We start from the raw sequence: 17,319 nt of genomic DNA on the forward strand, positions 1-17,319 counted from the left end.
GGCACAAATCTGGGGAAGGGTACAAAAAAATTTCTGCTGCTTTGAAGGTCCCAATGAGCACAGTGGCCTCCATCATCCGTAAGTGGAAGAAATTCGAAACCACAGGACTCTTCCTAGAGCTGGCAGGCCATCTAAACTGAGTGATCGGGGGAGAAAGGCCTTAGTCAGGGAGGTGACCAAGTACCCGATGGTCACTCTGTCAGAGCTCTGGAGAGAGGTGAACCTTCCAGAAGGACAACCATCTCTGCAGCAATCCATCAATCAGGCCTGTATGGTAGAGTGGCCAGATGGAAGCCACTCCTTAGTTAAAGGCACATGGCAGCCCGCCTGGAGTTTGCCAAAAGGCACCTGAAGGACTCTCAGACCATGAGAAAGAAAATTCTCTGGTCTGATAAGACAAAGATTGAACTCTTTGGTGTGAATGCCAGGCGTCACGTTTGGAGGAAACCTGACACCGCTCATCACCAGGCCAATACCATCCCTACAGTGAAGCATGGTGGTGGCAGCATCATGCTGTGGGGATGTTTTTCAGCGGCAGGAACTGGGAGACTAGTCAGGATAAAGGGAAAGATGACTGCAGCAATGTACAGAGACATCCTGGATGAAAACCTGCTCCAGAGCGCTCTTGACCTCAGACTGGGGCGACGGTTCATCTTTCAGCAGGACAAGGACCCTAAGCACACAGCCAAGATATCAAAGGAGTGGCTTCAGGACAACTCTGTGAATGTCCTTGAGTGGCCCAGCCAGAGCCCAGACTTGAATCCGATTGAACATCTCTAGAGAGATCTTAAAATGGCTGTGCACCGACGCTTCCCATCCAACCAGATGGAGCTTGAGAGGTGCTGCAAATAGGAATGGGCCAAACTGGCCAAGGATAGGTGTGCCAAGCTTGTGGCATCATATTCAACAAGACTTGAGGCTGGAATTGGTGCCAAAGGTGCATCGACAAAGTATTGAGCAAAGGCTGTGAATACTTATGGACATGGGATTTCTCAGTTTTTTTATTTTTAATAAATTTACAAAAACCTCAAGTAAACTTTTTTCACGTTGTCATTATGGGGTGTTGTGTGTAGAATTCTGAGGAAAAAAATGAATTTAATCCATTTTGGAATAAGGCTGTAACATAACAAAATGTGGAAAAAGTGATGCACTGTGAATACTTTCTGGATGCACTCTATCTATCTATCTATCTATCTATCTATCTATCTATCTATCTATCTATCTATCTATCTATCTATCTATCTATCTATCTATCTATCTATCTATCTATCTAAAAGTAACCCTTTATTACCTTTTAACAATTCTGAGAGAGTAAGATATGATTTTACAACATCTCGACTTGACTCACTGCAATTCATTCTACTCAAGAGTTAGTCAGGCATGTCTCCAGAAAGAGATTTCACAGAATAACGCAATGCTTTTAAAACCAAATTCTCAATTTTGACTCCTTTTACCTCAGTTGTATCTGAAGTCTCTCTTTTTGTCGAAAACTATTTCACGCAGGGAATTTTAGGAGCAACATCCAGTGACAAAGTTGATTCTTCAATGAAACATAAATCTTTTAGGTCTCATGAGCTATCAATGATCAGCCTTAGAGTAGTAACATTTTCCTATGGGTGGGATCAAATGCAAGGTAAGCCATGGACTCATTGTCTCTTATCGAGTTTAAATGAATCTCGTCTTCTATTTGGATGAGCTCTGGCTTTTTGCCTTTATGTTTGCTGTATATTGTGTCTCATCATTCCTTGAATGCAGTTTTGTTCCCCACTCTGTGAAAAACTTCTGTTCCCCTCATGTTACAGAAAAGAATGAAAACAGTGAATATTTGGGGCATCCATTTTGAGTACAGGAATGTCTGGAATGTAATTGTCAAGATTAAAAAGACATTCTTAGCACATGCAGTTTGAATTACTGTACACTGGAAAAGAGACTAAATGTGATCATGCATAAACGTTATTTAAAACAAGAATTATAACAGCACTTGAACCGAGGAGTTGACACCTCACTCTTTTGTGTAAACGTCAGGGAACAGCAATGTGAAAGTGAATTATTAAGTCATTTGCAGACCTGTTTTGTCCTGAACTGGGTCTTGGGGATTGGATCAACTGTGAACAATAATACCAAGAAGTGCAGATTAAGTCTTATAGTTTTATCCCAAACACGGAGTGAGTACTATGATGGGAGGACAGGTGTCTTGAAGGGAATAGAGGATGTCATAATGAAGACAGATGGACAGACGGGCTTTCCAGCTGGGAGGGAACAGAAGCCCTTAGCCACCAGGTAGGCCAATATAACGGAAGGATTGGAGGAGATACCAAGGTTTGGTTCCTTTATCCCTTGATACACTAGATGCCAGAGTTAGGATTCACCACATGGACACCCGTAGGTCATGCTGGGATCTGTAGTATTATAGGGCAGCCCTGTTAGGATCCATGGAGGCCACCAGTGGGGGCTGCTGGGATTAGTCAACTTTATTTTTTCAGGGACTTCCACTTGACCTGAACTACGCCGTATCATCATATCATCAGAAGTGCTCTCAGGTCAGAGATAAAAGAAGTTGCACAACCTCATCCAAGTGAGTAAGAGTTGGGAGGCAGAGGACAAAATACTGGCTTGGAGGAAGAGGAGTAGGATAGAGAAGGAGGAAAATCTTTATTGTGTGCTGTGTTTTACAAATGATTCCAGAAGGGCCTGTAAGGTACTGGAAAAAACAAAAAATTATTTTTGAATCTGAGACTGTATTTGTGTTGGTTATGTCCAGAGTTTGGGGCTCAGTAGTGCCCCCTAACTTTCATAACAGATACCCAAATGGGGCCAATGATGTCACATGAGGGGTCTGAAAGCTTTCTGAATCCACCATAAATGACTATCATCAAAGTACAACTTTTATTTTCCTCTAGAAACAAAAGAAACTCCACAAAATCTTATTGACTGTGTCACACTATCTGGATAATCCAAATTAGGGTCCTGGGGGATGAAGCCTGGCATTTTCAACAGATTATTTTTGCCTTACTTATAGATGGAATTCAGGCCTTTTCAGAGATTTCTATTGTTACTGCCTGCTTAAAAGTGTCTGTTTTTATAGACACAAAGGGATTAGAGTGTTTTTATTATCAATTCGAATACAAATAACAAAATTTGATTATTGTTTGATTTTTATCCAATTGAATAATCAGTCAGTTATTTTCCAATCCGTTATATCCTAACACATGGTCACGGGGGTCTGCTGGAACCAGTCCCAGCCAACACAGGGCGCAAGGCAGGAACAAACCCCGGGAAGGGCGCCAGCACACCACAGGGCACACACACACCAAGCACACACTAAGGACAATTTAGGATCACTACAAATAGCAAAATATGATTACTATTAAATTTTCAGGCTGATTTTGCTTTCTAGTTGAGATGCTTTATGGTCTCCTGCAGGTCTTACTTCAATAAACTGCACCACTCTAATTACATTACTCACGTTATTCCTTCAGACATCAATCCAAATATCATGAATATAATGCATCAGACGTGGACACAACTCTGTTACACCATGAAATAAATGATTTACCGCTTTTAATGCCATATTGTGACATTCTATGCTACACTACCCACCGGTGCCAGCAGACTACTGCAGGACACCATTTTAGAATGTCTTCAGAAACTGGAACTGGGATACTTAAATAGGGTGAAGGGACAGCTGAATGGAGCAAAGTATCAAGATATCCTTAATGTAGACCTGCTCCAGAGGGTCTGGACCTCAGGCTGGGCCAAAGGTTCACCTTCTAACAGGACAATGACCTGAAGCACAAAGCAAAGACAACAAAAGAGTGACTAAGGGGCAACTGTGGGAATGTCCTTGAGTGGCCCAACCAGAGACCAGACTAGAATCCAATGGAACATCTCAAGAGAGACATGAAAATATGGTAGCTTTCCATCTAACCTAACAGAGGTAGAGAGTATCTGAAGAGATAAATGATAGAACCCCCCCACACCAAAAAAAATGACTCCAGGATGGAATCCCTGCTGAAGGTGATTCAATTAGATAGATAGATAGATAGATAGATAGATAGATAGATAGATAGATAGATAGATAGATAGATAGATAGATAGATAGATAGATAGATAGATAGATAGATAGATAGATAGATAGATAGATAGATAGATAGATAGATAGATAGATAGATAGATACTTTATTAATCCCAATGGGAAATTCACAATTAAGTACTGATTAATGGGTCTGAAAACTTATTTGTAATTAATTTGCAGAAATTCCTAAAATCCTCTTTTCACTTTGCTATTCAGGGGTAGCGGGTGTTGTTTGATGAAGGAAAAAAATGAACTTAAATGATTTTAGCACAAGGCTGCAACATAACAAAATGCAATAAATGTAAAGGAGTCTGAGCTCTTTCTGAAGGCATTATATGTGCTCTTTTTTTAACAGTCTAGCTTATTTTTGGTGCAGCCCCTTACCCCATGAAGAACCACAGATTAGTCAAACAGACAGCAGTTTAAGCTTGGCACAACATGAGAAAAAGATGCCATCCTGATGACTCAGCCTAGCAAGACAATGGCAGCATCTGGCCAGTCCTGCTTTGAGGCCCGGCTCCTCGTGCACAAAAGTGCTAAAAAGTGTAACAAAATCTTCTTTAGCTCTGGCAAGGAGCTGAAGGCATAACAGTGCAGCATTGTTATGAAATTTCAAAGATTTCTGCAGGCTGACACATAAGACACTTCCAGTCAATCAGTCACATCCTCAGAGAGCAGGCGGTCAGTCATGAAGCAATTGGCTCATCTCATTGCACAAGACTGAAAGCCAAGAACTGCTTTAATGTGATTGCATACTCTGCAGGACTGTTTCAATGAAGGAAGATCATAAAATAAACACTTGTAGATCATTAAACTCTCAAACTTTAGCCATGTGTTGATATGCTGTCCATTCTCACAGATTCTGAATGTGTTTTCCACTACTGGATAGGATGGTGCTGAAGTGAAGCCCACAACCTGAGGCCTGGAGGATTGGAAACTATGGTTGTCAACATCAAGGGGTTATCTCAAGACTGAATAACACTCATGTTATACTATTACATGTACAGTTATTTGCTTAGCAGACACTTTTATCTAAGTGACTTTCAAAAGGGGTCATTATAATTAGTAAACATCAGAGTGAGGACTTCCAAGCCTCAAGATTTTCATACATATGGCTGAAATTTGTTTGGACAGCAGTATCTTAGCACCTTTAATCTATTATTTAGATAAAGAAGGAGGCTGATGTGGTTAAAAAAGACGTACCAACAGAGAAGCTCCCACCATAGCTGAACTTGTCATTTTCAGCAGCTTCAATAAGTTTCTTCACCGCACTCTCTGTCCCCAATTTTCCCATCATGCACAATGCCAGCACATCCAAACTGACTTGATAATAATTAGTCAGCGGGAAGCCCTCTGTTTCTGGTGGGAAAGAGAAATAAAATGACATTTGTCATCTTTAGATATTAAACACTAGCTGTTTATTTTATTTGTTTAGTTTTTAAAATTACAGATTAGGATAGGCGTCATAAAACAGTATGGCAAAGCGGACATCTGATCCAGCAATCTTGTGGTTTTAAAACCAAACCCTTCTCTGTCACGGTCTATGCCAAGTACCACCAGCTGGCATGGCTTCACTACTTAAACTCAACACTCTTCACTTTAAACTCTTCACATCCACTCCCCAACCTATTGTTTAATTACCAATGGAGTGCAGTTCCTCATTCAGCTTCTTCTCCAAAAGCTGCCCCAAGTCCAGGATGCCTTCTGATAACTCTGGAGCTGCAATATGACTGGGGTCTTCACAACAGGCCTGCATTGCCAAACAGTAGAGAGCAACTGAGCCTGAGGAGAAAGGCAGACCTGCAAAACATGAAAGAGTTCACTGGTGGTATGGCGCTGGGAAGGTTCAAGCTCAAGAGAAGCTTATTGCCATGTGTACAAAGAAATTCAAACTTGCATGTCTTCTATGAACAATTGACAAAAACACAATGCAAAAAATGAAATGAAATAAATAATAAGTATAATGCATCTGGGTCCATACTTAAGAGGGACACACTCATCAACATGTCATGATTCTCTGTTCCATCCATGTGTTCATGGATGATCAATCTCAAGACAAATAGATTTCTCTACATATACAATATGTATTTGCAAGTGGCTTAATCAATAATGTCCATCTACTGTGAATGAAACTGTGAGTCTTGTGTTCAAATTACCCATCAGTGGAAAGGCATTATGTCCTATTACCTTCTTGAACCTTCTTTATGGCATCCTCTTGCAGGTTCTTCAGCATCTTCTTCTCTGCTGGAATATTGTGTTTGCTCGCCAATCTCAGACCTAACAGGATGCTGGGGTTGGGATCTTTCGTTAGAAGCATCTGATTGAGGAGATAGGTGACATCTTTCATCTGTGTTTCGGTAACAGCTGAGGGCAGAAGTGGAGAAGAACAAACAGAAGTAACAGTCAAACCCTCCATGGGACGGGTTCTGCATTTGTGAGCATCTTTTTAACCCAAGTAACAAAAACAGAATTGAGGAAGAATTTACGGAGAACCCAACATCAAGTTACCAGACCCCTTAACTATTCAATACACTGAAAAAAATGGGAAATGGCAGGATGTTACATTTACAAAAATGTATTCACTTTATATTACATGTATTTTTTATGTTCCACTTTTGAATATAACTCGATCATAGTTACTTTATTGAATCTTGTAGGATGTGCAATATACTAATTTCAGTCATTTCGGTAGAAGTCAAAATACAGTAATTATATTTAGTTCTCACTGGAAATTAATATGCATCAAGCGGATTCATCGTCAGTGAAGGGTGGGTAACTTGGCGGTAAAGTCATGTGACTTTCAAAGAAGCAACAGGTTGTGGGTTTGAGTTCTTGTCGCCGGTTAAGAGCAAAAGGTTAGTGAAGTAAACGTTAAAACAAACACAAGAAATATTCAGACATTATTGTTATATATTATGTTTTGAGTTTTTCCTTGTATTCTCTTTTAATGTTTTATCAAACTATGTTTATTAACTACCATCACATGTCAGTAAATATACTATTAAGTTGTCTTGATTTACTCGCTTAGTACAGGTATGTTTACGTACTTAAAAAAAAAACAAAACTGACTTTCGTTACGGGTCAACAGCTTTCAGCATTGCCGTTCATTAGTATTATCATAACATTGCTCAAGCAGATAAATACTATTAATACAGACAAATAAATAATACACCCTGCGGTGGGTTGGCACCCTGCCCGGGATTGTTTCCTGCCTTGTGCCCTGTGTTGGCTGGGATTGGCTCCAGCAGACCCCCGTGACCCTGTGTTCGGATTCAGCGGGTTGGGAAATGGATGGATGGAAATAATACACCTGAATACAATACAATGTATTTGCCGAATTTGCTCGTTTGAAAATTTATATATATATATATATATAGTGAAAGAAGGTGCCAAGCAGCAGCAATTTTTGCACTTTATATTTTACTAATATCAAACATTTATTCCATAATTTATACAATTTTATAATATAGCACTCTATCCAAGGTGCATTTTGTGTTCATATTTAGTTCTACACTCGTCATGGCATTCTGGCACAGCCAAAGAAACAGTGTTCTTATACAACTGTTGTGCAGGGCCGGATTAAGAGCTTTGGGGGCCCGTAGCACATTTCAAATTTGGGGGCCCTTTTGGTCTGCATCATCTGAAGTTTAGATTCTGAACAGTTCAAACCGGACTAAATAATTATTTTGCTCTCGATTATAATAAGAATCTTATAATATTTATGTGAATTTTATGTGTTGGGCCCCTAAAGATTTTGTTGTGTAAGAAATTTACAGTTTAAAAATGTAAAGATAATATTTTTAAAGACCAGTTTTTCAATGCTACACTTTTTCATTAAATATTGGGTCCACCATTTGGGGGCCCCCGAAATTGCGGGGCCCGTAGCATATGCTACATGTGCCTATTGGTTAATCCGGCACTGCTGTTGTGTATTTCTGCTTTTGAATATTAATCTTTTGTATTTTTGTTGGTTTGTATTGTTTTTACCAAATTAAACTAGTTTTGGTATAAGCAGACCTGTATATTTCTTATTAATAACTTTGAGCATGAACTATAAAATTATACTGGAACAAGTATAATTGACAACCTAAAAAGGTTATAGCTAAGTAACTCAGTGAAGTGCATTTTTTAAAACGTTTATAAAACAATTGTTAAAATATTATGCTTTATTGTCATGAGTTATGCTCATTTAACATAACATTTAGCATTACATCTTGCCTGAAGAAGGGGCCTGAGTTGCCTCGAAAGCTTGCATATTGTAATCTTTTAAAGGTGTCATTTTGCTTGACTTTTCACTACATAACATAATTCATCCATCCATCCATTTTCCAACCCGCTGAATCCGAACACAGGGTCACGGGGGTCTGCTGGAGCCAATCCCAGCCAACACAGGGCACAAGGCAGGGAACCAATCCCGGGCAGGGTGCCAACCCACCGCAGGACACACACAAACACACCCACACACCAAACACACACTGGGGCCAATTTGGAATCGCCAATCCACCTAACCTACATGTCTTTGGACTGTGGGAGAAAACCCACGCAAACACGGGGAGAACATGCAAACTCCACGCATGGAGGACCCGGGAAACGAACCCAGGTCTCCTAACTCCGAGGCAGCAGCGCTACCACTGTGCCACCCTAACATAATTCATTTAACGGAAAATGAAAAAGTTTCATTCATTTTATGTGAAAATATGTTTTTTCAAGCTATATTAATTTAGTGCATTAAGCATCATTTTATGCTGCTGCTGGAGTATGTGAATTTCCCCTTGGGGATTAATAAAGTATCTATCTATCTATCTATCTATCTATCTATCTATCTATCTATCTATCTATCTATCTATCTATCTATCTATCTATCTATCATTAAATTATTTTTGATAAAAAAAATGTATTGTGGATAGCGCTTTGAGTACTGAGAAAAGCGCTATATAAATGTAATGAATTATTATTATTATTATTATTTGCAACCGATGTACATATTTTTTTAGTTTTATCTGACGTGCCATTTTTTCAGTGTATCGCATCTGTCAGATAACAAACAACTAGTGGGCACTACTCCACTGGATTAAGGGGTTTTAAAAGTAAGATACGATTTATTTCTTTACTCACAGCACTGAGGCAGCAGCTCGGCCACCCCTAAAAGGAGCGCCAACACGGGGAGAATCCTGAGCGCCGCCATCGCCGCAGATCCGCTGCCGACTTCACGATTGCGCCACGAATGCCCCTTTTATGTTACGCACACAAGGAAGTTGATTACAGAAACGCAACATGCAGCGTTTCCATTATGTAACCGCGGTGAAAGAATGTTGGAAAAGACACAAAGGCACAAATCGGATCTGATTTTTTGCCAAGAGCAGCGACAGCGGTGCCATTCGTGGAGCTTTACTCTGAAAGTGGCGCGCAGCTTAAACAAACTGCGAGGTGAGGGAATTCGCTCGCCTTATCAGAGTTCAATAAATGAGAACAAGACAACAAAGCTAACAGGTCCCGACAGGCTCTGTAAAGGATTGTTAGACTCTTTATCTATAATAAAACAACGAGGCGTTGTGCGGCCATTGATCGCTGAGATAAGGTGTCCAAACGCTCAGCTGCTGGGCAGTGTGCCGGGATATATTGACTAACGTCGTCGCACACAGAACTAAAGGTCAACATTTCTGAATTTGTTTAAAGTAGCAACATTTGTCTGTTTCTCTAACAAAAGGCCTGTAGTTAACGAGCTACTGTCGGTGCCCTCATAATGAGGAGCCGATCTGAAAATAACTGGCATCCACCCAGAACCGTCCAACCCACTGGGCATAAAGGTCGTCACTTAGGGCACCGCCAACCGAGGGGCCCCGTTTATGTAACACAAGAAGCGGGCGTTCCAGAAAAACCCCAACCCCAAATCAATCCCCTGGGAAGCTGACGCTATGGATATCGGGGGGCGCGGTTTTGATAGTTCAAGAGGTGCATGCTGCGGACACCAAGGAAGACAAGCACCCAAAGAAGGTCTTCTAGGTCTAATGATATTGAATGAGCGCTATGGACACCAAGGGGCGCGGTTTTGGTCACTCAAGGGGCGCGTACTCTGGACACCGAAGACCCCTCCGCTCCGGGTCTTCAAAGTCTATTTTTTAAAGTAAAGTTTATTTGAAAAAATTAACATTGTACAGAATCAAGTCGAACGTATATACAACAAATGAACTAGTAAAGTTAAAGCTGAAAAAAAAAGAAAAAAATCAGAAAGTTTAAAAAAGAAAGGAAGAAAGCAGGAAGAAAAAGAAACAAATCCAAGAAAACACCATCCCGAATAAACATACTTTTTTTTTTTTTGTTCTTTATTTCGCCTTACACAATTTTTTTTTGTATTAGTAATTTGTTAGTTTTCGCATACCCCTTGGGGTCAGAGCACAGGGTCAGCTGTTGTACAGCACCCCTAGAGCAATTTCAGGTTAAGGGTCTTGCTCAAGGACCCAGCAGAGTAGGATCTCTTTTGGCAGTGAGGGGGATTCGAACCAGCAACCTTCTGATTACCAGCACCACTAAGGGGACTCCAAGCAGAAAGAGAGAGTTTGGGAGCGTGCGCTGCTAATAGCGTGTTAACGCACCCACCACATGACGAACCACCTGCGGATCCCAAGTTAGGACCCGAGCGCAGCCATACACTAGTTGAATAGAACAGTGTGAGGTTTTTACAGTATAATTTGTTTAATAATTCTGAGTGCTCGCTTTGAAAAACCATCCCCACCGCCGCCCTTTTTGAAGTCCGAGCTATGGACATTGAGGAGCGCTGTCCTGGTAACTCAAGGGGAGCAGCCACACGGAATCCATATGAGTTTCGAAAAGCACTACACCGACATAACTTACCCATCATAGTCTGACACACTTGGGCAATGTCGCTTAAAAAGTTCCGTCGGCTTTACCTGACAATCTTTTGTCGTAGATCACCATCAACCATTTAAATTTACGGACTTAAGGACTTTCATCTTTAGTGGACAAGTTATACTATGGAAACCGAAATTGCACGACGTATTTGAGATACGGTCTCATCACAGAGCTTTAGCATCCCGAGAATATTAATCACTAATGTAGGTTACCAGTTTGTGGATAGTCCAGTTCACAATTACTGTATGTTTACATTTGCATTAAATCCGGCACAAAACGATACGATTCTCATCATGTTTACTGCTTTTGAGGCGCCTGCTATATAATCATCAGGTTTAACTAACATGGGTCATCTATACTCGTATAGGGCATTGCTGAGAATTCGTCTTATTTTGACTTCATCATATCCTCTTCTCTTTGGAAATCCCAAGAAGGAAGTCCAATTGCAGAACACCGTGTAACAGCTTGTTTTTTTGTTTTTTTTTTAGAGTTGTGTAAAACTGAGATTTTGTTTGATTTATTTCGCAACATCATAATCACGGTATACTCCCTTAATGCAGTTCAGGGTCCTGGGCGTTACCTATTCTTGCTATGGGCACTGAGCTCAAGGAAGGCAACCAGCCAGGAACGCATGCCGCAGTCAACCACAAACTACCATAACTCAAAGTAGAAACTGATTTACTGGGGTTGGGAAAAGAATAAATTTAAATTAGCATTCCTATCATTTTTTTTTGTAGTTTTGCTAAATGTGTTTGTAAGTCTTCATTTAAATCTGGATAACTCTGTTGGAAGAGAGTCAGAGTGTTAATCTGAGGCTCCAGGCTTCAAGTCCTGTGAGGCTGAAAGCTTGGAACAGCTCCCAGTAGATATAAGCTAAACAAGTGAGACTGATGGACTGAATGGTCTATGATAAGAGCTCCATGGCAAAACAGACTTTTTACAACCCTAAATGGGAAAAAAATTGGGACAGTATGGAAAATGTAAAAAAATAAAATAAAACAGAATCTGGGATTCTTAAATTTACTTTGACTTTTATTTCATTGCAGACTGTATGAACCCAAGATTATTTTTTGTGTTTTGTCTGGTCAACTTCATTTCATTTGATGATATACATCCATTCCTGCATTTGTATCAGGACGTTTAGCTGAAATGGCACAATCAGTTTACACTTCCATGTCCCATGTGGTGGTAGTTTCTCCAATGCTGCCCACAGCTTCCACTTGTATGCCCTTGTCCTGATCTATGCCTGACCACAGTTTGACTGCAGAAGTCTACAAGGAGTTCCCTTGGACATGTTTTTGTCCTGACACACAATATGAATTGTATGATCTCAGATGTGTGTATCTTTCTAAACAATGCCCAATGTGGCCTTCCAAGGTAATGGCAGATACATTTTCAAGGCACTATGGAATTTTTAGTTAATATAAAATAATCTTTTACAATTTATTACAAGTGTATATATACTGTCATATGAAAAAGTTTGTGAACCCCTCTCAGCCTGTATAATAATTTACTCTACTGTCAACAAAAAAGATATCAGTGGTATGTCTTTCATTTCCTAGGAACATCTGAGTACTGGAGTGTTTTCCGAACAAAGATTTTTAGTGCAGCAGTATTTAGTTGTATGAAATTAAATGTCATGTCATGTCAATTTATTTATATAGCACATTTTAAACAACATCAAATGTGAAAAACTGGCTGTGCAAAAATTTGGGTCCCCTTGTAATTTTGCTGATTTGAATGCCTGTCACTGCTCAATGCTGATTACTTGCAACACCAAATTGGTTGGATGAGCTCGTAAGCCTTGAACTTTATAGACTTGTGTGTCCAATCATGAGATATAAAGGTATTTAAGGTGGTCAATTGCAAGTTGTGCTTCCCTTTGACTCTCCTCTGAAGAGTGACAGCATGGGATCCTCAAAGTAACTATCCAAAGATCTGAAAACAAAGATTGTTGAGTCTCATGGTTTAGGGGAAGGCTACAAAAAGCTACCTCAGAGGTTTAAACTGTCAGTTTCAACTGTAAGGAATCGAATCAGGAAATGGAAGGCCACAGGCACAGTTGCTGTTAAACCCAGTAGGTCTGGCAGGCCAAGAAAAATACAGGAGCGGAATATGAGCAGAATAGTGAGAATGGTTACAGACAACCCACAGATCACCTCCAAAGACCTGCAAGAACATCTTGCTGCAGATGGTGCATCTGTACATCGTTCTACAATTCAGTGCAATTTGCACAAAGAACATCTGTATGGCAGGGTGATGAGAAAGAAGCCCTTTCCGCACTCACGCCACAAACAGAGTCGCCTGTTGTATGCAAATGCTCATTTAGACAAGCAGATTCATTTTGGAACAATTTTACAGTTATTTGGTCATAACAAAAACTAAGTATTGATGTCATATCTCTGTTGGGGTGCCCAAATTTATGCACCTGTCCAATTTTGTTATGATACATATTGCATATTTTCTGTTAATGCAATAAACTTAATGTCACTGCTGAAATACTACTGTTTGCATAAGGCATTACATATATTAAAAGGAAGTTGTTACTCTGAAAGGTCAGCCAATGATAAACAAAAATCCAAAGAATTAAGACAGGTTCATATGGCTGTGTATACAGTATATATATATATATATATATATATATATATATATATATATATATATATATATATATATATATATATATATACATATATTATAAAAAAAATCTTGGAAGGCTTGGTAGGAGATGATATGTGATTTTCTCTGAGACACTTTAACGTCCCGCGAGAGACAGTTTAACGTCCCACAAGACAAGGTAGTGAGACAAAAGGACAGCTGCTGTACAGTCAGAACACCCAGCTCGGCAGTAGCAGTAGCAGCAGCAAGCCAGCAGCTGATCCAACCGTATCTCCTTAGTGTGCGTTAAGCACCAACCTTCACAACAAAGTGGCAGAGATGCAAAGTGGTGGGCGCATAGCACGCCCGGGGGTGAGGGGGGATGGGTGGTTAGGGGATGGGCGAGCGAAGTGAGCAAGGGCAAAACTCCCTAGTATATATATATATATATATATATATATATATATATATATATATATATATATATATATATATATATATATATATAATATATATATATATATATATATATATATATATAGTGATTCCTCGCTATATCGCGCTTCATCTTTCGCGGCTTCACTCCATCGCGGATTTTAAATGTAAGCATATGTGAATATATATCGCGGATTTTTCACTGCTTCACGGATGTCTGCGGTCTACAGTACGTGTGCTTCCTGTTGATTTGCCCATTTAAATTCAAACAAGGGACGCTATTGGCGGATGGCTGAGAAGCTACCCAATCAGAGCACGCAGTTAAGTTCCTGTGTGCTGCTGATTGGCTCAGCAACGGAGTGCTGCATTAACCAGGAAGTCTCATCTCACTCATTCAGCAATAATGCACGTTACTGCTAATGCTTCAGGATTGCATAAAAGGTAAAAGTTTTGGATATGTTGAAGGAAGGAAACAGCTACACCGCTGTAGGACACAATTACAGCATCAATGAGTCCACGATTCTTTTTATTTAAAAAGGAGGAAAAGCATATAAGATCTACGGCCGCAGTGTCCTTTAATCAGGGCGCAAAACAAGTTGCAAGGGGATGTGATAAGGCAGTAGTCTGGATGAAATCTGCTTTAGGGATTTGGATTGAAGAGTGCTGGAAGAAGAACAACGGCAGTGCTACACAGTCGCCTGAAGAGGCTCCTTTAGAAGAGCTGTAACGCTATCCTTTGTTGTGCAGTAAAATTAAACTCATCATTATCGGACAAGTCGTCGTGTCATTGTTGGTGAGTAACCATAATTAATTATTTACGTACAGTACTTATTACATGTACATAGTTTAGTGTCGCTGTACACACATTTTACTGTATACAATTTTTCTTGCATTGTACGTATTTATTGCTGGTGGCCTGTCTGTTGTAATGGCTGTAACGTATGATATCGGAGACGCTCGATATCTTTAAAATAATATTTAGGTTTTACTGTATATAAATTGTGTTTACATACATAATTTCAACGAATCTTACCTAATATCTAAGAGAATACAAAGGGTTTATGCTGTATAACTGTGCGTGAAATGTTTATAATAGTGTGGGAGAGTTTGTAAGGGCTTAAAATATATAAAAAAAAACATAAACATATGGTTTGTACTTCGCGGATTTTCTTATTTCGCGGGTGGCTCTGGAACGCAACCCCCGCGATGGAGGAGGGATTACTGTATATAAACTGTAACAGATGGCTGAGATGGAAGGATGGGGGAAGGCAGCTACTTGTGGAAACTACCGCCCCCAAAACATTAGATTGAAACTTCCCTGGAGTGTAGAAGTGCAGGGCATCCTGGGGCTTGGAGTTCGGTTTCTCAGCCCTGCTGGGTACTGTGGGAGCCACCAGGAAACGCTACAGGGGGACCTGGGGCATCATACTTTCCGCATAGCTCGGAAGTACTAGTGAGTCATGGGGACGGAAATACAGAAGTACTTCCTGGCAGAAGAAAACTACCAATATAATTGTCCAAGGTGTGAATGAGGTAAATGAGTAGTGAACAATCCTCCAGAAAGTGGAGAATAAACTGATGGGAAAAGCCCATAACCCCCTTTTATGAAGCGGCTCTATGATCAATAGGACAATCTACAAGATACCAATTTTAATGAAGCGGTGTTCAGAATAATGGGAGATTCGACAGGAGTAAGAAATTACTGGTGGCGTTAGTTAATTGATTGGAGGAGATAACAAAGTTCAGCATATTAAGAGTCAGATAATGTGATGTATTAGATGAAGTAATGGTAATTAGAAAAAGTATAAAAGCAGATGAATTGTTTAATTGATGGCTCACTCCATGGACAGAGACATTTGCGCATAACTCTGTGCAAATAAAGAAATGTTCTGCATTCTTATCTGGACTCTGTAACTGCTAGGAAGGTTTATTCCACGACAGTGCCAACCTGGCCGACCCCATTTACATAAACATTTAAACAAAAGCATTGCGCGATGGCATTCAAAATAAACAAAATAGCTGCCACCATAACACTCTGACTAAGTCGGTCTCAATTGCTACTTCAGTTATTATTATTTATTTTTATTATTTGCTCAGGGCGCTTGGAGAAGAAGTGACAGCTCCTTCTGGGTGGTCACACTTTTATGGCCCAGGGACCCTAAGGGAGGCGGAGTCATTTGCCCTCACTGGGCATGAAGGAAGGGACAAGACAAAACAGTTCGCGACATCACACCCTCTTGGCTTGGATTGGGAGGAACTTGGAGGCTGACCCTCTGATGTGCCTCAATCAATCCACAGGTGGACTCCAATCAGGTTGTAGGCGCATCAGCATGAGAACTAAAGCAAACAGGATGCACCTGACAACAATTTGGAAGGAATGATCTGAATACTTAGAATGAGACATTTTTAATGTTTATTAAGCTTGCAAACCTTTCTGTAAACATTTTTTCACTTTGTCATTATGGGTTATTGAGTGTAGGTTGATGGGTATAAATTACTCATGTATCCATTTACAATGAAATCAACAACACAATAAACTGTGCAGAAAATGAGGAAGTATGAATATGCACTGAACAGTTACAGTAACACAATGCCAACAAGTGACACAATATCAGTGTGGTGTGACATTCAGGTGCATTCAGCGACTAAGTTAACTGATATAAAAGTTGGGGCATTTCACATTTTTTGTTTACTTCATCCAAGAATCAGTTACTGCGGTGGGCTGGCGCCCTGCCCGGGGTTTATTTCCTGCATTGCACCCTGTGTTGGCTGGGATTGGCTCCAGCAGACCCCCGTGACCCTGTAGTTAGGATATAGCATGTTGGATAATGGATGGATGGATGGAAGAGTCAGTTATCACATTTTTGTTTTTTTAAATAGCTTTGCAATAATCAGTCATATTTAAAAGTAATAATGATAACAGAATGCAATTCCATGTGCTAGTAGACGACATTAAATGCAAACTTTTTAACAGCACTCTACAATGGAGTTAAAAATGGAGCGGTGGTTCAGTGGCTTTCATACACAGCAGACTGCAATTCAAGTGACATGACAATGGCATTGACTGATGTGTGTTAGTGGTGGAGGGTCTCTGACTAACTATTGTTCAATTTTCTTAAACACTAGCTTGCTTTGCTTGCCAACCCCCATGCTGGCGCCATGCGCTAGCCACATCATGGATGTGCCACTCACATATGGGGAAGTGGATGTACAATTTAAACAGATTGTTGTTTTCATGGGAATTGTTACATATGCATAATAGAACTAACTATTTTACATTACAGTGAGTAATTAACCATAGTAAAAAATAGTAAAACATAATAAATTGAAAGAAAATTATG

General features: G+C 40.0%; 1 protein-coding gene across 1 annotated transcript in view; it reads right to left on the minus strand.

Moving 5' to 3' along the window:
- The window catches only part of LOC114659696 (transcobalamin-1-like), a 36,879-nt gene extending 27,533 nt beyond the window's left edge, over nt 1-9,346 (minus strand). Inside the window, exons 1-4 of the mRNA XM_028812303.2 lie at nt 9,191-9,346; nt 6,263-6,439; nt 5,717-5,875; nt 5,279-5,434 (exon numbers count right to left, since the gene is read on the minus strand). Of these exons, the coding sequence (XP_028668136.2) occupies nt 5,279-5,434; nt 5,717-5,875; nt 6,263-6,439; nt 9,191-9,260 (562 nt within the window). The 5' untranslated portion in view covers nt 9,261-9,346. The remainder of the gene's footprint in view (nt 1-5,278; nt 5,435-5,716; nt 5,876-6,262; nt 6,440-9,190) is intronic.
- Between the last annotated feature and the right edge of the window lie 7,973 nt (nt 9,347-17,319).

This window comes from Erpetoichthys calabaricus, chromosome 10 (assembly GCF_900747795.2).
Source record: "Erpetoichthys calabaricus chromosome 10, fErpCal1.3, whole genome shotgun sequence".
Taxonomy (NCBI): Eukaryota; Metazoa; Chordata; class Cladistia; order Polypteriformes; family Polypteridae; genus Erpetoichthys; species Erpetoichthys calabaricus.